The 25,170-nt window shown below is 37.2% G+C and overlaps 1 protein-coding gene and 1 pseudogene across 1 annotated transcript; one reads left to right on the top strand and one right to left on the bottom strand.

Annotated features, from left to right (window-relative positions):
* Positions 1-14,591: 14,591 nt before the first annotated feature.
* On the bottom strand, positions 14,592-15,873 carry PSBO1 (PS II oxygen-evolving complex 1). The gene is made up of 2 exons (XM_022049446.2): positions 15,546-15,873; positions 14,592-15,457 (listed from the first exon to the last, which is right to left on the bottom strand). The coding sequence occupies exons 1-2, from the start codon at positions 15,783-15,785 to the stop codon at positions 14,699-14,701; spliced, it is 999 nt and encodes a 332-aa protein (XP_021905138.1). The 5' UTR covers positions 15,786-15,873; the 3' UTR covers positions 14,592-14,698.
* Positions 15,874-21,295: 5,422 nt separating this feature from the next.
* On the top strand, positions 21,296-22,140 carry LOC148266315 (uncharacterized; annotated as a pseudogene).
* Positions 22,141-25,170: the final 3,030 nt, after the last annotated feature.

Here is a 25,170-nt window from a genome sequence, read left to right as displayed (position 1 = left end):
CTGGGTCGTCCGTGCAAGCGTTTGATCTGGGCCGTCCGTGCGCGCGGGAATGGATCTCAGCCTTCCGATCGCATGCACGCGGATCACCCACGTGGCCCGTTCTGCGTGGCCTTCCCACGTCAGCGTCTCTGCCACGCGGCGTGTCCTGGTTGGCCGGAGTTGCTGACCAGGCTGCTGACGTGGCTGCTAACGTGGCACAATTTTTTTAAATTGTGTTTTAATCCCCGATTTTTTATTTTCTTTTCAAAAACACCCCCAAAATCTAAATTTTTACCCATTTTTCCAAAATTATTTTCAATTAAATCCCAAAAATAATTTTACCCATTTTTATCATTATTATTATTTTTATTTCTCATTAAATTAAATTAAACTAAATTAAAACAATTATATTTTTACTTAAATAAATAAATAAAAGAAAAATTAAAATAAAATAAAATTATAATAATTCCAATAATAATAATAATAATAAAAATAAAAAATTAGGGTGTTACAACTCTCCCCTCCTTAAAGAAATTTGGTCCCCCAAATTTGCTTCTTACTCCTGGTCGAACAAATGAGGATACTGGGTTCTAAAGTCTGATTCTAGCTCCCAGGTAACCTCCCTTGGCGTGTGGTTCTGCCACATGACCTTTACAAATGATATTTCCCAGTTGCGGAGTATACTGTTCTTTCGGTCCATGATACTGACTGGTACTTCCTTATAAGACAAGCCCTCTTGGAGTGGAAGTGGTTCATGAGCCAAGACATGAGAGGGGTTCGGGTTATACTTACGTAACATGGACACATGGAACACATTATGGACATTTGAGAGCTCTAGAGGCAGTGCTAGTCTGTAGGCAATAGTACCAATACTATCCAAGACTTCAAATGGTCTAATAAATCGGGGGTTCAGTTTTTCCCTCTTGCCGAATCTACTAATTCCCTTGAAATGGGTGACCTTAAGGAATACCCGGTCGCCTTTCTCAAATGCTAAATCTCTCCTCCGGGTGTCCGCATAACTCTTCTGTCTGCTCTGAGCCGTTTGAATGTTCTTTCTGATTTTAACTATTTAGATGTGGTCTCCTCCACCAACTTCGGGCCGAACAATTTTCTGTCGCCCACCTCTTCCCAACAAATCGGCGATCTGCATGGGCGCCCATATAATGCCTCATACGGAGCCATGCCAATGCTCGCTTGGTAGCTGTTGTTGTAGAAAAATTCTATCTGGGGTAGATGGTCGTTCCAATGGCCCCTAGAGTTCAGGACACAAGCTTGGAGTATATCCTCAAGTGTACGGATTGTCCTTTCTGACTATCCATCAGTCTGAGGATGGAAGGCAGTACTGAGAGACAGCTTTGTTCCCATGGCCTGCTGAAAGCTATTCCAAAATCAAGAAGTGAACCTAGGATCCCTGTCGGATACCACTGTCACTGGAACTCCATGCAATCTGACTATTTTCCGGATATACATTATTGCCAACTTGTCTAAGGAATCGGTCATCCTGATGGCTAGGAAGTAGGAAGACTTGGTAAGCCGGCCAACAATTACCCAGATGGCGTCATGTCCTGAACGTGCCTTGGGTAATCCCGTTACGAAGTCCATGGTGATATATTCCCACTTCCACTCCAGGATTGGTAAAGGTTGAAGTAACCCGCCTGGGTATTGATGCTCTGCCTTGACCTACTGGTATACCAAGCATTTAGATAGAAAGTCAGCTATGTCCCTCTTCATCCCATTCCACCAAAACTGGGATCGCATGTTTTGGTATATTTTAGTACTTCCGAGATGCATGGCAAACTTCGAGCTGTGGAACTCTGTCATGATGTCTCTCTTTAACTCACTGTCGTCTGGGACACACACCCTGTCCTGGAACCGGAGTAACCCATTGGTAGAGACTCAGAATTTTGAGCCCACTCCATGTTCTGCATTATTCTTGCGGGCTACTAGGGTGGGGTCAACTGACTAGGCTTCTCTTATTCTCTGTATTAACCCGAGCTGGACGGTCAGACGGCTCAAACATGCGACTCCCTTCAGGTCCTGAAGTCGAACTTGTTGTGTGGCCCCAATTTGCCTACGTTCTGAAACCATCAAATGAGCTAAGATACCTGCACTTTTCCTGCTAAGAGCATCTGCCACCACATTGCCCTTACCCGGATGATACAAGATATCACAATCATAGTCTTTAAGGAGTTCCATCCACATTCTCTGACGCATGTTGAGATTCTTTTGAGTGAATATGTGTTTCAAACTCTTATGATCGGTATAGATCTGAAAGGTCTCTCCGTATAAATAATGGTTCTAGGTTTTCAAGGCGTGTATAATTGCGGCAAGTTCCGAGTCATGGGTGGGATAATTCTTCTCATGATTCTTTAACTGTCTGGACCCATAGACTATGACCTTCCCATGCTGCATTAGGACACAACCCAGGCCTAGATAGGAGGCATCACTGTAAACTGTATATCCCCCCGATCCACTCGGTAAAGCCAGTATGGGTGCAGTGGTCAGCTGCTCCTTTAATTCTGAAAAACTTCTCTCACAGTCCTCATTCCACTCAAACTTGGTATTCTTCTTTCTGAGTCAGGTTAGGGGAGCCGCTAGACTAGAGAATCCTTTGACGAACTTGCGGTAATAACCTGCCATTTCCAGGAAACTACGAATTTCCTTAACTGATGTCAACTTCTCCCAGCCAAGTACCGCTTCAACCTTTTCAGGATTCATTGATACTCATTCTTTCGATATGATGTGTCCTAGTCAAGCCAGAATCCACACTAACTCAACTTTGCATATAGCTTCTTTTTTCTGAGGACCTGCAAAACTCGAGCTAGATGGTGAGCATGCTCTTTCCTACTTTTTGAGTAGACCAAGATGTCATCGATGAACACGATAACAAATTGATACAAGAATTCTCTGAAGACCCTGTTCATCAGATCCATAAAGATGGTCGGGGCGTTGGTTAGCCCAAATGGCATGACTAGAAACTTTTAGTGTACGTACCTGGTTCGAAAGGCCGTTTTGGGGATGTCTTCTGTTCTTATTTTCACCTGATGGTAACCCGATCGCAGGTCTATTTTGGAGAAAAACTATGCATCCTGCAGCTGATCGAAGAGGTCATCAATTCTGGGAAGGGGATATTTGTTCTTGATTGTGACCTTGTTCAATCCTCTGTAATCAATACACAGTTTCAACGTTCCATCTCCCTTCTTGACAAAAGTGACTCCGGCATCCCAAGGAGACACACTGTGTCTAATAAAACTACTGTCTTGCAATTTAGTGATCTGTTTCCTCAACTCTTTCATCTCAACGCGGCTCATGCGGTAAGGAGCAACCAAAATGGGCTGGTGCCTGGTTGTAGGTCTATAGTGAACTCAACTTTCCTGTCCACTGGCAGTTCGGGTAGTTCGTCCGAAAACACATCTGAAAAGTTTCGGGCTACCGGAATCTCTTGGATACAAATTTTCTTCTTGGGCTTGCATAGTTAGAGAAAATAACAAAGTTAAAGTAATTGAAAATTAAGGAAACTTGCCATCAAGGAATAAGTACCAAATGATTTTATTTATTTGTAAATGGCTCCTCATTAGGAGGATTAAATACAACCTTCTTGTTAAAGCAATCTATGATGGCGTGATATGCCGCTAGCCAATCCATACATAAAATTACATCAAAATCCCCCGTGTCTAACCCTATTAGGTCTACACTCAGTTTCCTATTTGCTATCTCCACGGCACAAACCCTGTAGACAACTTCCCCTAATAGTGTTTCACCCCCAACAGTAGACACAAATAACATTGAATCAAGTTTATCAAGTGATACATTAAGTTTGGATGCAAAAACATGTGAAACAAATGAATACGATGCACCAGTGTCAAATAAAGCATGAGCAATATGGTTACAGATAGTGTACATAACTTGTACCACATTTGGGTCGGCATCGGCATCCTACTTTGTAAGGTTGTAAACCCTACCCTGAAGATGAGGTCTTCCTTGGTTCTGGTTCCTCGGGCATTCTCTCCCATAGTGCTGGGCACTACCACATATGTAACAGGTGTTGTTGAGGCGATAGCATAGTCAGTCCCTGTGATCCTTACCGCAGTGCTGACAGATCTTGTCACGTGCTGCCCCTGGAGCCTGAGGGGGAGCCTGGATCGCCGGTCTGGGCCTCTTATTTTGTTGGACAGGCGCAATAGGTGCTGGTCTGCGGGGTGGAGCTGAGAGTCTGTGACTCCCTGCTGACTGAGTAATGGTGTTGAAACTTCTCTTCATGATCTACACCTTTGCTAGAACGGCTGAATATGTCTTGAACTCTAGTACTAATAAGTGCTGCTTGATCTCTAGGCGGAGGCCCCACTGGAACCTCCTAGCTTTCCTGCCCTCATCTATCAATGTCTCAGGGGAGTATCGGCCCAGCTCTAGGAACTTACGAGTATATTCTGATACCGTCATGTTTCCCTAGACCAGCTGGACAAACTCCATCTCCTTTAGATGTCGGATGTGCTCGAAGAGGTACTCCACATGAAAGGTTGTTAAGAACTGCTCCCAAGTGACTGGTGTAGGCAGGGTAGTCTGCTTGAGCTACCACCAACGACCTGCTTCCCCCACCAGCATGTAGGAAGCAAGGGTAACCCTCTACTCGAGAACCACTCCTAAGGTCTTAAAAGCCTTCTCTGTCTCTGCCAACCAGTACTGGGCATCTTCGAAAGAGTACTTCTCTGCAAAAGTAGAAGGGTTCAGTCTTTTGTACCTCTCTACATAGCCCAGATCAATCAGGGAAGGAGCTGGGTCCCATGGAAGAGGGACTGGGCCGAGCTGAGGATAGACTGAGGGGCCCTGTGGTGGCACCTGCTGATATAATGGGGGCACTGGATTGTACTGTGGCGGTGCCGGGCAGTACTGTGGCTGAGGCACCGGATTATACTGTGGCGGTGGTGCCAGGGGGTACTGTGGAGGAGCAGGCTCGTGCTGGGGTGGCTCAGGATCCACTCCCTGTAGCAGTGGCTCAACCTGTGGTAGTGGGGGAGGGTCGGGTAACTCCCTTCTCTCCTCTCGGCCTTGCTGGGCAGCAATGATCCTTTCTATCATATCAAATATTCTTTCCACATCTTTCCGAAGCGAATCATCCCGGGCTGCTCAGTTTAGTAGGGGTCTTCTTCTCCTCATCTCTTTGCACTTGTATTTCACAAGGAAGGGTTGAGTAACGATTAATCGGTTGGTATTTCTCTAAATATTATTGTGTAAGGGACGAGTCCAAGGAACGCGGCTCTGATACCAACTGTAACGGCCCCAGAAATTAAAAGGAAATGTATATATAAAAATTCTAAGTGCGAAAGCGAAATAAAATATTATGTTTAACATCCCTTATACAATAACCAAAACGTATTAAATGTATGAAAGAATAAACTGACTAAAGTAAATACTAGAAATGAATACTATAAGGATAACTATAAATTCTTTAGGCATCTACTCGCCGTCTTCCTGCAGGACGGGTTCAGAAACTAAGTCCTCCTGATCTGAAATGGTTAAGTAAGAAATGAGCTACACTAACCCAGTAAAGATGTCACACTATCTCACTGTCACAGAAGTAAAGGTTGGCAGAAAAAAAAACGACCAATAGAGCATAATTTATAACAATTTCATTTATCAATAATAAAACCCTTTTTCTGTCCACTTACATCGGTGAGATTCATGAAAACAATTTATGAAAACAATAACATTATAATATCATGAAATCATACGCACTCTGTAACATAACACATGTCATACTTTTAATATTTCAATCATCAAGCAACAAATTTTCTATTTCACCAGCCTACCAGTATCTATGGGGATCCATAGGGGTTCCCGCCACACGTGAACCATTCATTTTAACAACTTAATTTTCGGGGCCGTTACAGTAAAAGTGCTTAACTTCACCATGTAAATATATATGTGTCTTACTTTCCTGGGATGGTAACAACCACTTACTATAATAATGGTTACTTAGAGATTGATGAGCTTATAAGTTAGTTATCATTTCTTAAGATTTTGATTATAAAACATGTGTGAGAATTTTCAGGTGCAAACATTAAAGATTGTCCGAGATCTTTAAGTGATTTAAGTATTTTATTTTGTAAAAAAAAAATACAAGTTTTAGAATAATATTTAAAAGTTAAAAAAGAAAAATTATTAGTTTGTGAAAAGAAAAAAAAATAATTTCAAAAGGAAATCCAAGGTTTTATATGATTGTTTCAACTATTTACTTTATAACAAATGTATATTTATACCTAATTAATAAGCTTTGAATGTCTGAGAGGTTTTTTTTTGCATAAATATGTAGCAGCATAACATGTTTAAATTTTGAATTTGGGACATTACAAATATAAAGAACATTGATAATGTAATCTTAATAACTAGTGATTTTTATTCAAATGTCAACTCGTTTCAATTAATTTATAGATCAACTCCTTACTCTTTAAGATCCAAACCCAATCATACTATGATTGTTTTGAGCTTTGAGCAAGGCCAAAAATTCAAGCTCGCACTAATTTATACCACTAAATTTCTCTATTTGAAAAATATGCTGATATGGCTTGAATTTTGGAGATATTGTATCTATATTCTGAGGGATATCTGATATTTATCTTAGTGGATAATTTATGAATATCTTAAGAATATTTTGTATTTATCGTAGGAAATAATTTATGTATATTATAGAGAGTTTTTGTTGGAGAAAAACTCTAATAATATCTCTATATGTATGTTTTCTAACTTATTAGTGATGTACTATCTTTTGGCCATATTAGAAAACTTTCTTTTTGCTCTTATAAGTAGATGTAGGCACACTGCCAAATCACATTAAATCTTGTATTTTTTTTCTATTTGCTTTTACTTTATTATGATTGTGTGCGGTTTAAGGATTAATTTTTCCAACAAGTAATATCAGAGCTTGGGTTTTAAAAGAAAGCCAGCTTAGAGAAAGAGAGTCTGATTAGATCCGAAAGAAGAAGAGGCGGTGCCGCAGTGACTTATCCGGCTGTTAGATCTAGCGCGACACTAAAAGAAGGTGCATTGCTTGTGAGGCGGTCCCGATTTAGGCAGAACAGTCCGTGCATCTTTGTGTGAAGTGAAGTAGATCGCAACGGAAGAAGCTGTGTAAAGGCATGGCGAGGCTAGAGAGCTTTACACGTCGGCTCTGCATGCATACTTACAGTGGGAAGCAGCAGATCTACTCAGATCTAAGCCAGGCCGACCGACGAGCGAAAAAACAGTACTCGAAAGAGGCAAGTTGAACCAGATCCATGCACGAGGGAAAAAAAGTTACTGCATGAAAGAAAAACCAGATCTATTGGTGCGCAACACTATGGCGAGGAGTACAATCGATTCTGTAAGGGGAAAAAGGTCAAATCTTGTTGGAGAAGACGAACGAGCTAGGGCAGCTAACAATTGCTCGAAGTTAAATTTACTACACTCTTGGCCATTTTTCACCACGATTTCACTAGATCTGTGTTGGATTTAAGAGGCTACGTGGTTCTGTGGTGTTTTCGATGAGTTCTCAGTGGCATGTGGTAGTTTCCGACGATAGTGCATGTGCAGCATGTGGTGGTTAGGTGATAACATGTTTTCAATACATGGAGGCGCGTGTAATGGCGCGTGCAGTTTCAGTGGTTGTGCACGATGGTGTTCTACATAGTGGTGCTTTCATATGAGTGGATTTTTCGTTTTGTCACTATGGTAATTCTCTCTATTTATTTTTTGTGCACAATTTTGAAATTTGAGATAACATCCATAAAGTATAAGATAGAAAAATTTGATGGTGGAACAAGTTTCAATCTGTAAAAAATTGGACTGAGACCGTCCCTGATTTTACAAAATTTATTAGGGCAATTGAAGAAAGATTTCCCGAAGGTGTGAGAGTGACTGATAAGGTAGATCTGCAAGATAGAGCCTTATGTACTATCTTTTTGAGTGTGACTGATAATATTATGCAAAAAATTGCTGGAAAAAAGTCAGCTTCAATTGCGAGGAAGAATTTAAAAGAGTTATACTCTATAAAATCGCTAATAAACCGCTATTATTTGAAGAAAAAGTTGTATAATATGAGAATGAGTGAAAGTACATCCATTAATAAGTATTGTGATGAGTTTAATTCAATAATTATGGATATGAATAACATAGATATTAAGGTTAATAAAGAGGATCAGACATTAATTGTATTGTGTTTACTACTATTTTCTTATAAAACTTTTATTGATACTCTATTGTATGAGAAAACTAGTATTTTACTGGATGATGTTAGTAATGCACTAAACTCAATGAAATTTAAAAAGAAATTTTTAGAGTATAGAACAGAGGGGAAGGTTTGGTAAGCAAGAGCAAAGACAAAACTCATATCAAAATCTGGAGGTAAAAAGGAAAACTATTTAGAGTGTGGAAAATAGGGTCACTTTTGAAGAGACTGTCTTATGTTAAAAAGTGAAAAAAAAAGTAGGAGATCTGTACTAATATAGTTGACAAGGATAATTCTGATGATAGTGATAGCAACAGTATTAGAGTAGTTTTATCTGTGAATTCATATCATAGAAAGAATTCTTGGATTCTTGATTCTGGTGTTACGTTCCACATGCATCCACATAAATATTAGTTTACTAGTTACAAGCATATGAATGATACTGTGTATATGGGATATAATAGTTCATTGACTGTAGTTAAGACTGGTAATATTAGATTTATAATATTTGATGATGTTATCAGAACTATTGAATGTTAACATATTTCTCATATGAAAAGGAATCCGATTTCTCTGTATATATTGGTGTCTCAGGGTTATAAATATCATGTAGAGAATGATATAGTCAAAGTGTATAAAGACTCCAAGGTACTCATAAAAAACAATTTGGATTCTAGATTGTATGCTCTTCAGGGAGGCACAGTTTTAGGAAAAGTTGTTATAGCATCAGGGAGCAGTAATCAGAATTAGTTGCAGTATCTATATTTGGGTTATATGAGTGATGAAGGGTTATTTTTTTTGAGCATGTAGGATTTCTTGAATGGGTATAAAGAAAGAACCATGTGTTTATGTGAACACTGTGTATTTGACAAACAGACAAGAGTGAAATTAAAAAAAAGGCAATACACAAGATCATAAATAAGTTAGATTATATTCATTCTAACTTATGGGGTCCATACATAGGTTCCTCCAAGAATTATGTCAGGTATTTCATGATGTTGATTGATGAAATTCAAGAAAGGTTTAAGTGTATTTCTAAAATTCAAGGAAGAAGCATTTTTAACATTTGTCATATGAAAGACCATGATTGAGAAAATGACAAAGAGGAAGATCAAGTGTCTTATAACTACCAATGGGTTGGAATTTTGCAATCATATGTTTAATGATTTCTGTAGTACAAAAGATAAAATAAAACATCACACTTGTGTTGGGACGAAACATGTTGTCTCATTCAGGTTTAGGATAGGAATTTTGGGTTGAGGCTGTGAACATTACTTATTTACTTGGTTAATAGATCTTCATCCACAACTATTAAGGGTAGAACTCCTTTTGAGGTATGGTTTGGGTCACTCGTTGATTACTCTCAGTTGAGAGTTTTGGTTATCTCACTTATGCTCATGTGAAGAATAGTAAGCTTGAGCTGAGAGCAAACAAATACATATTTTTAGGGTATGCATATGGAGTGAAAGGTTACAGGTTATTGTGTAGTGATCTCGAGTTCCAAGGTTGATTATCAGTAAAGATGTGACATTTAATGAGTCTGCTACACTAGACAGTTAGAAGGAGAATATGATGCAAAACCCACGATCAATAACGTGATCAAAAAATCCCACATATACTTTACTATTCATAATCTTTAAACTCTCAACAAATCTTTCCTAGTTGACCCACACTTAACAAGGAAGTGAAAACCAAGGTAATTGAGATAATTGAATTGATTAAAACCCCACAAGAAAACTTTTAATTAGTTAAAATCAATTCAAAAAAAGAAATTGATAAAAATTCCACAAGTTACCTTAATAAGTAGACATTAATTTTTACTCAACAAGAAGGTTGAAGAAAACCTTATTAGTTGAAAACTAAAACTTTATAATTTTATTATTCTCATACTTAAATTATACAACTATGAATTGGTGACCTATTTATAGTATAAGCCATGTGAATAATAAGAAAAACAATCTCCTAGATTAATAATAAAATTAAATAGAAAAATAAATCTAAAATAGAATAGGAAAACTAATAAAATTAAGAGAATTATAACTAAAATATGATAGATATGATCTCATTTTGTAGAAAGCTTAATAAATAAGAAATACTTAATTAATTGTGACTGATTTAGGGGAATGAATTTAAATATATTTTTATTTTTTGTAAGATTTGGCATTTAATGAATTTTTCTCTTTTCTCAAACAAACTTGCAATTTAGGATCAATTTCCTTGATTGGCCAATTCTCCCTCTTAAGAATATAGATTTCCCATGGGATTAGGAAAGAAAATCCCATAGAAGTCTTTCATTTCCTTGCTCACATCAGAAGCCAATAATATAATTAGATCACCGTATCAGAGAACAAGTAGAGATAGAATTTTAGTCTAATGGTCTAGAGAATGACGTGTAGGATCTTAATCAAGAAGATGATAGTGTACCTGATCAACAACAACCATATAATATTACAGCAGATAGGGAGAAAAGATATATTAGACCACCACAGAAATATGAGAATTTGATTACATATGCCTTCTTAGTTGCAAGGATAATTGATTTGTAGGAATCAAAGAGTTCAGACACAGGTCAGGAGGTTAGTGTTGTATGTGAAGAATTTAATGGCAGATATCAATTCATTCGGGGATCAGGTAGCAAATTTAGGCATGATGTAGACTTAGTTGGAGCACATGATATTCAATAGTGCCACTGTGAGAGCACAATTGGTAAGATGGTGTGACGAAATGGTCAGTTGCTTTGATAATATAGGGAATTCAACCCAAGGAAAGATTTGTTGAGGTGGCTTGAATTTTGGAGATATCTTATATATATTCTGGAAGCTATCTTATATATATTATGGAGCCTATTTAATGTTTATCCTAGTTGATATTTTATAAATATTTTGTATTTATCATAAGAAATAATATATGTATATTCTTGAGAGTTTTTATTGAAAAAAAACTCTACTAGTCTCTCTATATATATGTTTGCTAACATATTACTTATGCACTCTCTTTTGATCATAGTGGAAAATTTTTTTTGTCAATCTTACCAGTAGATGTAGGTATACTGTCAAACCATATTAAATCTTGTATGTTCTTTTCTATTGCTTTTACTTTACTGTGATTGTACTCGGTTTAGAGATTAATTTTTCCAACAAAATAGAAAGGTAATTCCTAAGTTTTCTCATGCAAGTTATATTACCATTATCAAACAACAGCTTAGTAAAATATTCAATACATACTTCTTAATAATGCTATAGTTAAACTATGGGATACTGTCAATTTTTATCATTAGCATTATGATTAATATGTTGCACTATTGTATAAAAGTGTAGTAGAACTTTTTGATAACTATCGTAAATCCAATTACTTTTACTTCTTTGATGCCAATATTATTCTTCAGCTCGAAGGACCAATGTACTATTCCCCTTCGAGCTCTTCTTTTGAAAAAAATAATGGAAAAAGAACTCACGATGAAAAGAAAAATTTGTTGAATATTAAGAATCCCTAGGAAAATGGTTTTTTATTTAACAAAAAATGTCGTTAGAAGAGATCTCATTCTTAACTCTCCTACTCATATTTCAAATGTTTTCAACAAAATTAGTACCCTTTCTACCCACGTAAATATTGGAAACATCTTTATAATATACTCTTAGTCATAAGATTCAAGTGACAAATATGAAATCCTACCCTAAACCATCATCTGTATTTTGTGGCAATCTCTAATTAAAAATCTAAAGTTTATTATATAACATGTAAATATAGTGCATGAACTCATTTCATATAGTATTAGTTAATAATTTTTCTTTTTTGTGAAAGCCCAGAACTTAAATGGAGATGAATTCATAAAATTAAATGCGGAAGCAATTAATAGAGTTAGGGTTTACATTCCTTATACAATAATTTAAAACGCCCAATAGGGTTACGAGAATGTTCATTCTAAAAGACAAATGGTAATTTAAAAAATGAACAAAAGAGCGAATACAAAAGTACACTAGGACAACCTTCACTAGCACTTGAAGGGAGTCCGGGTGATGAACTATTCACAACCCTCTTTCTGATCAGAATCTGGATCCTGATCCTCTTGATTTGAAATGGTTAATGAAAGGGTGAGCTATACTAGCCGAGTAAGAAAATCACACTTATCACAGATACGAAAAACTGAAGATTGGTAAAAATCAGAAAAATAACTAATGGAGCCATTACTTTATTTAAATACCTTTAAACTTGAAGATGTTTGTTTGATACTTACCGTAACGTGTTTTTCAAAAATAACCTATGAAAACCCATATCCATACTACTTTTTACTTTCACACATACGAGAACAAGAGATAATAATTTTCATTTCTTACCTGCTTATTGGTACCCCTTAGGGATCCATAGGGATGTCCTACCCTACTCGTGAACTCAATATCCAATTTTATGATTAACCAGCCATCCCCGTACTCCATCCGGTAATGGGCGCCAAATATTCCATCACCTCAATACTCCGTTCGGTATGAGGGTGAACTATATCTCCCAAACCTTTCTGGTAAGGGACTTCTCATCCCCGTCCGACTGAGATAACGTTCATGGTAGGGTTCTCTATGTACCGGACCCGTCTGCCCTTTCCCTGTGTACCCAATAAATCTTTCACATACAGATTTTTATCAATAAATAACCAACAAACGCATGCCAATATCTCATATTACGTTTACAGATCAATTAAACTATATTCATTCCGATAGTATATAACCAAAATAACTAAATAAGTCAATAAAACCATTAAAACTATAAATTAAGAACATGTATTATACGAAAATCAAGCAAGTAGGACAGTACAGAAAAATAAACAAGAAATCAAGACAATTGTAAACTAACCAGTTCCGGTTCCACTAGTAATTTGTAATTATTTTTAAAATTTTTTAATTTTCACAAAAATATAAAATTATACATCGTTAAGTCCTAATTTACCATAACAGAGAATAGGATGAGGGATCCTTACTTGGATCGTGTTTCGAGACGTCGTGTTATCTACCACACCTCCTAACGGGTACCGGGCTCATTGAATTTTTTCTGCAAAATTCAAAACACTCGTCACGTATCTAAAAATACCCTAAAAATTTAAAATCGGTGTTTAAAACTCTTTCCGATCAAATTTGGGGTTCTGACACGAAGGTGTTGCTGTGCTCTGGTGCTGGCTCCGCTGCCCACGACGGTCGTCCGCCTCGATCAGGCTAGTTTTGGTCAGTTTTGGTCGATTTTAGCGGGCTTTACACGTATCCCTGTGGAAAAATACATTAGAGGACCTTAGTTGGCCAAAAAATCACCAAAAACACTGAACCTAATGGCGGGGTCTCACTGGTTGTGGCGGCTCTGCCGATCCGTCTTCACAGCTAGGGTTCCTCATTCGGTTAACCTACATAGAAAAGGATGATTAATACAATGATAAAAAAATGACATGAAACAGAAATCGAGAAGGGGCTCATCAGAGGGATTTTGGGGTTTTGGCCATGGCGGTTTCTAGCTCACTCACTTGCTCCAATTTGGGCACAAGGATGCTCGGAATTGAATTCTGAGCAGGTAGAGAGAATTTTTACATTTTTTGGCGGTCGACAGTGGTTCCGGTGCAGCGATAGTCGGTGGTCAGCCTCTTTCTCCAACGTTTGGTTCTTCTTCTTCGGCGGGGGCTGGCGGCTAAGATTTGGGTTCCCATGCGACGTGAAATATTTATACCCATTCTGCATTGATCTGGGTCGTCCATTGCGATTGATCTTGTCCGTTTAATCACGCCTAAGAAGAAAAAAAAATTTAGACCGTCCATCGCGATTGATCTCGACTGTCTGATCGCGCTTAAGGGGAAAACGAATCCGGGTAGTCTACGTGCGCAAGATCGGTCCTAGGTCGTCTGATCGCAGGGTACACAGATCGCCCGCATGGCCTCCTGCGTGGCATCGACGTCAGCGTGTTTTATCACGCGGCGTATTTCGGTTCATCAGAACTGTTGACTAGACAGTCCTACGTAGTTGAACTTTTCATATTTATACTTTGACACTCTTTTTCTAATTTTTTTTTTAAAAAATATTCACCGAATTCAAATTTTCACTTCTTTTTCTCTAAAATTGCATTCAATTACATCCTTACTTATTTTTTTTAATAATTAAATAATTAATTTTTTATTTATTTTTAAAATAATAAAATTGATTCCGAATCAAATATATTTATTTATACAACAAAATAATAAATACTTACGTGCTTTGAGGCTGGAGTTTGTAAACAAACAATCAAGTACAATTAAAAAATTGATAACATAAAATGGTTTCTTAAAATCTAAAACTTTGTCAGCTCAAGATAATCCAGCTTCGCTTGTGTAGATCTGACCCGGCGACATTCCTTATTTACTAACAAAAAAACTAAATAATTTGGACTTGAACAAAAGGAAATCAAGACATGAAGCAATAAAAACGATCCATCTCACTGTTTATCCAATTAACTTACAGAACTTTAGCAACTTAATTATAGCAAAATCAATACATACATGATTTATAATACACACATCTACGACTCAAGCTGAGCATACCAGATCCCCTGAATCTTAACATCCTTTGGAACCTTTGCTCCTAAATCAGTGTCAGATGGCTGAACACTCTCAAACACTCCAATAACCTCTCCAGTCTCTGGCTTGCTCTGGGTTACACTCAGTGTGATCTTCCCGGTCGAAGAAGCTGCGTTCTTGATGTTCTCCTTCACTAATTCCTCCTCGTCACCTCTCCCGCCGGCCGGCAAGGCAACAGCGTTGTCATAACCGGTTGACCCACCTCGTCCTTTTGGGTCCAAAAACGAAGAACCTCGGTACGAGGGAACGAGAAATTCTCCACCAAAGTTTTCTGGTTTACCAGATGCCACCAACTGTTTGATGGTGAAAAGGAAAGGTACACGCTCGCCGCCGGGAAGCTGAACAGTGACGGCAGCGTAGTCAATGCCGTCTTTCTCCACGAACTTGACGGTGCCGTCGGAGGAGACCTCGAAAGGTCCTTCTATCTCATCAAGGGTGTAGGTGAGTCGAGTCATGAGCTTGGTTTTCTGGAACTCAGGAGGAGCACTTTTGGTGACACCTTCGGCTTTGACTGTGAATGAAGTTGGCTCTAAACAGATTTTCTTTGCATAGTATTTGCCTGGTTTGAACGAGAATGAGTCAACTCCTCCTTCAATTGTTGGGCACTGGTTAGCAGTTCCAGTTCCCTTCACTTCCATGTATGTCTTGCTCTGGATTTCGTCGTAGGTTAGCCTCTTTGGAACTCCTTCAGCACTTGCTCCCTATGCAAGATAATAAAATAAAAAGATTAAAAATTGAAACTTCATGAAAATGGAAGAGGGGGAGTAAACTAAGAGTTGCAGAGCATACGGAGACGACAAGGGCAGAAGTGGCAAGAGCAAAACCGGCGATCTTGGTAGCATCAGCAAATTTCTGGGCGAGTTCTTTGAAGTCAGTTTGAAGAGAGCAAGTGAGTCTAGACGCAGTGGGTTCCAAGCCAAAAGCTTTGGTTACACTCTGGGATGACCTGAGCTGGAGGGTGGTGCGAGCCGGGACTCCCACCTTGGTGGGCTGCATAAGGGTAGCGGCTGCTTGCAGAGAGGCTGCCATCGTTGAAACTTACGAGATCTCAACCCTGGCTCTGCTCTGTCTTTGTAAGAATAGAGGAAGGAAGGAATTTGTGTGAGTGGAAAAAGAAAGTTTATGTTGGTGGTGTCAGTGGAAGTAAGATAAGGGATAGGATAAGGCTAGTTCCTATTGGTCAATTGAAGGTAATGCTTTTGGTTCTGGTGCATGCCACGTGTAATGTTTCTTATTTGGGATAAAGATTCTATCTCACATGATGTGGAGATGTATGAGAGTTCAGATCTCTCCCTTTGTCTTGTTTTAATTCGTGGTTTAAGGCTAATTGGATTTCAATCTACCATTGTTTTTACCAATCAATTGATGAATAAGCTTTGAATCAATTGGATATTTATTTAATGTCATTATCCGTCATATTAATATTTTTTAAAGTAGAAATGAGTTCATTCTAATAATTAACTAGTACTTGTATAATAGTAACAATATTGACCTTTATATGAAAAAACAATACAATCAATTTTTCAAAAAAGATAGATGGAATGTATAATATGACTTAAATTTATATCATCATAAAAACTTAATAAGAGTACTATTGAGCAAATAGATCATATTAATATATAGTTATTTAGCAAAATCTTTCATCCTTTTTTAAAAGGATTCAATATTTAATTGTGCCACTAGCTTGGGAATTTATTGGGTATTTGATTGATGCACATACAAAATATTTGGGGCTTGCAACTTTGGTGGGTCAATCTCCTCATTCCAATTTCAAATTCCTCATTATAAATATTTCAAAAAAGTTACATAAGGAAGTGTACCTAATTTGTCGAGAGCGAGAAAGGAAGTTATGAACAAAGTAATAACACGATCTATCCCCACATATGTCATGAGCATGTATCCACTGCCGAAATCCATTTGTTATCAACTTGAAAGAGAAAGAAGATTCATTCACTTTAGTGGGTTTCTCTTTATGTTCCTAAAGTGGAGAGATGGTTTGGATTTTAAGGATTTTATGTGTTATAAGAAGATTATTCTAGTTGAGCAGGTATGAAGACCATACAATAATCACTCATCTCTTTTATATAACAGTTTAAAAATAAAGTGTTTCTTAATTGCAATCTCTAAATGCCACTACGAGAGCTCGACCGAGTTATATGTGGCATAGTCTTTTGATTGGTCGTGATATGCTAAGAGAGGACCTTAAATGTAGAATTAAAGATGGTCGTAATGTGTTGGTATGGGAAGGAAAATGTTGGTTTAATATTCCCCTAGGGGAATTTGGTCTCCATATACACCTAGTTGTTGTATCGACAGAGTCTCTAAGTTAGTTTTGTTGGGCACGACCATCTGGAATACAAATTTAGTTTATAGTACATTTTTTGTGGAACTTTATTGGGCACGACCATGTGGAATACAAATTTAGTTTATAGTACATTCTTACCCCGCAAAGCACACGAGATCTTAGTTATCCCATTCTGTTATAAATTACCTTAGAATAAGCTTTTATGATCTTTTAGAAAATGTGGGAAATATTTAGTGAAGTCGAGATAAATGATATCCTAGAAGCAAGAAATGTTGGCCTTTATAAATACTACCACTATGACTTCTGTGGTTAATCATAAGAAGATTTGGCATGTAAATGTCTTGCTTAAAGTGAAACACATTGTTTGGAGATTAGTAAGAGATATTGATGTGGAAAGCTGGGATCAACCAATGTGATCAAAAATGCCAACATGCAATCTAGCACAACAACTTAATTTCTAAACAAATCCTCCCTATTTAACCCACAATCAACCCGTGATTAAGAACTGAAGTAATTGGGATAAGTATTAATAATTGATAAAATGCCATAAGATTATCTTAATAAGCAGAACTAATTTTTCACTCAATGAGAAGGTTGAAAAAAACCTCTCAAAAAGCACTAAAAGAAAGCCGAAGCTATAAGCTTGAAAAGCTAGATATTTTTATTGATGAAAACTTAGATGAATATAACTAAAGGTGTGAGGACCTTTTATAGCCATAAGTCTCATCATTATAATAGAACTAGAAAACCTAATTCTGGTAGTACTTATATTAAAACTCAATCTAGGATTCTAATAAAAAAATTAAACTCATAAGTTAAGATAAATTAAAACTCTTTTCTCTTGAAATGGTGGATGAATCCTTTAAGAGTTGTATCTTGAACTTTGGCTCGATTTTGGACTCCAATGTTTAATGAATTTTTTATGAGGAATACATCCAAACTAAAGTAGGAAAATAACCCTTCTTCTAGGGAGATATTCGACTATGAGTAGGAATTCAACTAGGCTAATATGATTCCAACACATTTTTAATGTCATTTTATAGAAGGGGAATTTAATTAGGACTCTTGAAAAGATGAAATAAGACTTTTTAAGTTTAATTCACATGATCCCCTACTTGGATTAGGACTCTTGAATTCCAAATACGAATTGATGTTATACTCCACATATCGATAAAAAGAATATGTGGCAAATATTATACCCAAGTGGGCAGCTTTGATAATGTGGAATCTTGACCAGATTTTAAGGGATAAAATCTTTTAATTTCATATGTGAAATATGCTTCAAACTTAAATATGACTCTCCCAAGGTGAGTGATTAACTTCCCATAATTGTAGGCATTGAAATACCTAAGAGTCCAAAGGATTAAGGACTCCTTTTGATAATCAATTATGTGTAATCCTTTTAGGATATTTATTAGCAGACTTCTTATGCTTGTAGAACTCCTTTTTGGATGAATTAGCATGAGTTTTATTTGTTTTATGTCTTGGCCATAGGGACTCATGTAACTTAATGTAAACTACCCCTTTAACTCATATAAGATATTTTACCTGTACGTATTTGTCTATGTCAAAAAGGTATGCAAATTGATCCAATTTGTTCCATGTATAGAAAATCAAATGAAATTATTAACCATTTGTTCAAGGAGTATGATTATGCTAGGGAAGTATAAAAAATTAGCCCATTTGAAGCCTCTCCTTTTGATAACTCTAGCATTCAAGTCTGCGTTTATAATTTATCCTCTATCACTTTATGTTGAGAATATTAATCTCTAAACCGTATACAATCACAATAAAGTAAAAAGCATAATGAAAAAGACATAAGATTTAATGTAGTTTTGCGACTGTACCTACATCCACAGGTAAGACTGAGAAGAAACTTTTCCATTATGATCAAATAAGAATACATTACCAATAGGTGAATAGACCCATATATAGAGAAACTATGAGTCTTCCCACAAAAAATCTCTAGGATATACATAAAATAATTCTCAGAATAAATATTGAATATCCCCTTAGGATAAACACAAATCCCTCATGATAAATATGAAATATTCTTAAGATAACATACCCCTAGAATCAAGCCACATCAATAAATCTTTTGCTTGGCTTGAATTTTATATGTCATCAAAGTAATTGATCGTCTCGTCACACTATCTTACAAAAATGCCCTCACAGGGGCACTACTAAGTGTCATATACTCCAATCAAGTCTAGGCAGTGCTTAAATTTGATAATTGGGATCGTGTTAGTCATCATATATAAAGGATTTGCATGCGTAGACTTCTTTTACAAAACTCTAGTACCATATGATACAATGTCCTGAATGAAGTGATATCATCAATTTTATCACACACAACACCAACCCACAGATCTGCATCTGAACTCTCAGGTTCTTGCAAATTAACTATCCCTGCAACTGACGACACATATGCAACTAGATTTGTATTCCTTTATGGTGGTTTAATATGTTTTCTCTCCCCGCATATTGCAATATTGTATGGTTGTTGTCTATAAGGTGCACAATCACTTTCTTATTTAAGAACTTGCACTTTATTCCCTAAATTATTAGAGTGAACTTCTAATTCTACTTGTTCTTTGATACTATGATGTGATTCTGTTACTACTTTCTCCTTTTAACTGTATAGTGAAGTAAACTCAATAAATGTCACATCTTTACTAATAATTAACTCTATAGACTTTGGATTACTACACCATAACTTGTAACCTTTCACTTTATATACACACCTTAAAAATATGCATCTCTTTGCTCTAAACTCAAGCATACCATCCCTTACATGAGCATAAACAGAACACTGAAGCACTTCCATATGAGAATAATCAGCAGGTGAACTAGACCATACCTGAAAAGGAGTTTTGCACTCAATAGTTGTTGATAGAGATCTTGACATGATAAGAAGCAAAGGGAAGTCTTATGAAAAATAAGAGACACATGAGGAGGGATATTTCCAAAAGGGTAGATGATGGAAGAATTTGCAAGTGTACAAAATTGTTCAAATAATAAAATAATTATTAGAGTATCTTCTCACTGAAATTGTGTATCAAGTACTAAAATTATAGAAAATTCTACTATTATCTAGAAATCAAAATTAATTTTTTATTAAAAATTAAAACAATTTAATCAAAGCAAGACAATTTAAATTGAGGAAAACTTATCAGTAGAAATACACCACAATAATTGATTTCACCTGAATCTTAGGTATATTCGCATTTGATTTCTCAATCGATTTAGTCTAGTATATGATGGTCAAATGATTCTAATGTACTTTCGGTTTCCATTCCTAGGTTTATCAATTAACAACTGCTAACTTTTATAACAATTATTAATTTAATTCAATTAAATATGTGATAATTCGATTAACCCAGTTAATTTGATTATATTACTTCCATTCAAATCACAATTAACGCTTAACAATATCTGTCTAATTGATAGAATTTCACTCCCGTTACTCTAAAACTAATAATCATAAATAAAGCTTTGAGCTGGTCAATTCTCACAACCTAATTAAGTTCAATACTGCTAAATTGCAATCAGAAAAAAGCTAAAAATTAAATCACAAATTTTACCTTTGATTCAGGCTACGTCAATTACTCTAGTGAAGAAAAATTAGCAAGACATGTTGGATTGAGCAACAATAATCATATTTGAGAGAAATTTAATTGTGTATTAATTAAGAATAAATTTAAGTAAAATAATTCAAAAACTAGCATTCAAGTTCCAAAAATTCTTAAAATTTCTATCCCAAAGAAATTTGCAAATATATATATTACTTGATTAGTTTCTCTCCCTTTTTTTAATCTCAGATTCTTTCTCCACCAGCTTCCTTCTCTCTAAGTTTATTAAGAATAATTAATATATTTAATTGTAACTGTTTTTATTTCTGTTTTTTCTTTTGCCCATTGCCCACGTACAAATGCCAGTACGTTTCTTCCTGCTACTTTTGTTTTCTTCTGTTACGGTATTCTGCATTCTGTTTCATTTGCTGTTTTTTGTTTTCTTCTGTTATGGTACCACTGCAATGGCTATATATTGTTTCCCTATAAGCAGCAAACATTTAATGGAATAAGCAAAATATTTTCTTATCATTTTACTTTCTCTTAGGTTCATTTTGCTCTTCCTTCTTTCTGTCAAATTTCCTATCATGGTATCAGAGCATTAAACCTTCAACCAACATCATTTTTGCTCATTAGTTGATCTACAAAACACTTGATCTCCAATGGCTAGAGATCAATCTGATGACCTCCAAAATCCTTTCTTTTTTCACAGTGCTGACCACCCTAGTTTAGTTTTGGTGTCCAATCTTCTCAATGGGAACAACTACAACACATGGGAGAGAGCAATCAGGATAACACTAACAGCTAAAAATAAGTTGGGATTCATAGACGAAACCCATGATCAACCGAGCAGCACCGACCCCCATGCCGCAGCTTGGTCACGTTGTAACAGTATGGTGGTTTCTTGGTTGCTGAATGCTGTCACCAAGGAGATAGCTGACAGCTTGTTATATCATGAAAGTGCACAATCCATCTGGACCAATTTACAGCTCCGTTATCAGCAGAGCAATGCACCACATATTTATCAATTGAAACAGAGCATGAACAATCTTACACAAGGATCACTCAGCATCAACACATACTACACACGAATGAAAACAATCTGGATGAACTCAAAACCTTTCAACCAGTTCCAAGCTGTCACTGCGGAAACATGAAGGCGTGGAACGATTATCAGGAACAAGAGTTTATAATGACTTTCTTAATGGGATTAAATCCCTCCTATGCTGCTGTTAGAGCCCAAATTTTGATGATGGAATGCTCCCCATCCATTTTGAAAGTTTTCTCGCTGGTGGTGCAGGAGGAACGACACCGTGCAATCGGGTTCGACTCATACGCAGAAACAGGTCACGGTTCCGGACCCTCGGTTGCCTTAACTCAAGGAAGAAGGAGACCCACCTGTTCACACTGTGGACAGATGTTATCGCCTACATGGATACCTACCGGGCCTCAAGCCCAAGCCCAAAACATGTTTTAATGATGGAACTGTGCAAGCCCAAAAACAAACCCACAATGCTCCAACTGTTTTTAATGAGGGGTCTGTCTAAACGCAGGCCCAGGCCCGTAATCCACCAGCTATCTCTCGGCCCACTCATGGAACCAATTTTTTCAAACTGTCTGGCCCTCAATCTAAGCCCGGGTTCGTCTCCGCCAACCATACCTTGGCCCATGAAGTATCATCCTCCTCGGGCATGCACCCGACCACAAGACAAGTGCAGAATTTTCCCAACTCTGTCGACAACTGCTTACAGGCATCTTATTCCGCTGCTTCTGTCGATAACTTAAGCACATCGCAAATTTAGAACATTATTGCCCACCTAAGTGCACGCCTCCACCAACCCAACACTGTCATCATGCCTGACAATCTATCTCTCTCCACAAGTCATGCCACCCTTGACCCTCACGCGGCAGGTATATCCTACACACCCTTTTGGCTTTCCAACTTCACACACACACTTACCTCTGAATACTGGATCATTGACTCTGGAGCCACACATCATATTTGTTGTACACCCACATTTTTCACACACCTTAAAACTGTGTGTCCCAGTCACTTTACCAAATGGTAGTTCAGTGATAGTCAATCAAGTTGGAAGTACACCACTCACCGACACCCTAACTCTACATGATGTTCTCTTTGTCCCTCACTTTTCTTTTAACCTTGTCAGTGTCAGCATGTTGACCATCACCCACAACTGCACAATTGATTTTTCTCTTCATTCTTGTATCATCCAGGACCGCACTTGGGACTTGTTGATTGGGAAGGGTAGACGCATTGGCAACCTCTACTACTTAACTACCAGATGTTTTCCTTTTCCTACTGTTCATTATGTTTCCACTTACTCTAAAAGTAGCCTATGGCACTTTAGATTGGGTCATCCTTCCAATGTAAAACTTCAGTATATTAATGAATCCTTACAAACTTCGAATATTTTTCATTGTAAGGTTTGTCATTTAGCTAAACAACGTAAATTATCTTTCGTTTCTAACAATAGATTATCTGATAATCTATTTGATCTAATCCACATTGACATTTGGGGACCCTTCTCTCCACCCACTATCGAAGGGTACAAATATTTTCTCACAATAGTTGATGATTGCACTAGGACTACTTGGGTGTATCTCCTTCGTCAAAAGTCCGACGTTCTTACTATTCTCCTTGAATTTTATACTCTTATACTTACACAATATAATATTTCCATTAAATCTGTGCGATCTGACAATGCGCACGAGTTGAATTTTCATTCTTTTTTCAAATCAAAGGGTATTGTTTCTTACCATTCTTGTGTTGAGACTCCCTAACAAAACTCTGTCGTTGAATGTAAACATCAACACATTTTAAATGTAGCACGTGCTTTGCTGTTTCAATCCCATATTCCCCTTGTGTATTGGGGCGATTGCATCTTGACCGGTGTTTACCTAATTAACCATACACGATCCCCCTTGTTATCAAATAAAACTCCATTCGAACTATTAACTCAAAAAAAACCTTCCTATGATCACTTGCGTACCTTTGGTTGTCTATGTTACTGCTCAACTCTTGATAGTCATCGCCACAAATTTTCACCTTGTTCTAGGGCTTGTGTCTTCTTTGGTTATCCTTCGGGTTACAAAGGATATAAACTTCTTAATATCGAGAGCAACTAAATTTTTATCTCACGTAACATCATTTTTCATGAACATATCTTCCCGTTTCTTTCCTCTCAATTACCTGATCCCATTCACAATGATTTCTTTCACGATCGTGTCTTACCGGTTCCTCTCCATACATCTATACAGTCCTCGGATTGTCTTGATACACCTCCTTGCTCACAACGTGAGTCCTCTCAAATACGCTCATCTCACCCACTACATATAACACATCCTCTCTCTTATTTGTCTGACTATCACTGCTACCATACAGATACCCGTGCACTCTATCCTATTTCTTCGTTCCTTACTCGTACCAAACTTACCTCCCAATATCACAACTTTATTTGTGCCATTTCCTCCCACACTGAGCCTACCAACTTTCATGAAGCTAACCAGTCCGATATTTGGATGAATGCTATGAATGTGGAGCTACGTGCCTTAGAGGACAATAACACTTGGTCCATTGTTTCTCTCCCTCCTGGGAAGAAACCCATTGATTGCAAATGGGTTTACAAAATTAAATATCAAACTGATGGGTCCATAGAAAGATACAAAGCCCGTCTGGTTGCTAAGGGCTACACACAATAATTTGGCATCAATTTTCTTGACACCTTTTCTCCTGTTGCCAAATTGGTTACTGTCAAGATTTTGCTTTCACTTGCTGCTATCCATGGTTGGCGCCTGACTCAATTGGATGTCACCAACGCCTTTCTACATGGTGACCTTCACGAAGAAGTTTATATGACTATTCCTCTAGGCTATTCTCCTCAAGAGGGGGAGACTTTTCCACATCAACCTGCTTGCCGCCTCCACAAGTCAATCTATGGGTTGAAATAGGCTTCCCGACAGTGGTTTCATAAGTTTTTACGAACATTGCTTCAAGAAGGCTTCTATCAGTCACAATGTAACCATTCCCTATTTGTCAAACAACAAGGTAAAACCTTCCTAGCATTGTTGGTGTATGTCGATGACATTGTTATTGCCAATAATGATGATAAGACTATCGAAGAACTCAAAGGTACACTTAGACAAAAATTCAAAATGAAAGATTTGGGAATTCTCCGATATTTTCTTGGACTTGAAATTGCAAGAAATGACCCAGGAATCACCTTGTGCCAAAGAAAATATGCATTGGATCTCTTAACTAAGACTGGATATCTTGGTTGTAAACCCTCATCTATTCCTATGGATCCTAATATCAAGATGTCTAAAGATGATGGCGAGCTCCTGAGTGATATCGCCAGCTATCGGCGACTAATTGGAAAACTATTGTATTTAACCATCTCTCACCTGAAATATGCTACTTTGTCAATAGATTGAGTCAGTTTCTGGCTGCTCCTAGAACCAGTCACCTTCAAGCCGCCTTACGGATTCTTCAGTACAGCAAGAGGACCCTTGGACAAGG

The sequence above is a fragment of the Carica papaya genome, chromosome 4 (genome assembly GCF_054855325.1).
Source record: "Carica papaya isolate Zhongbai chromosome 4, ASM5485532v1, whole genome shotgun sequence".
NCBI lineage: Eukaryota > Viridiplantae > Streptophyta > Magnoliopsida > Brassicales > Caricaceae > Carica > Carica papaya.
Note: the sequence above shows the minus strand (reverse complement) of the source record. Positions and strands in the feature narration are given on the sequence as shown.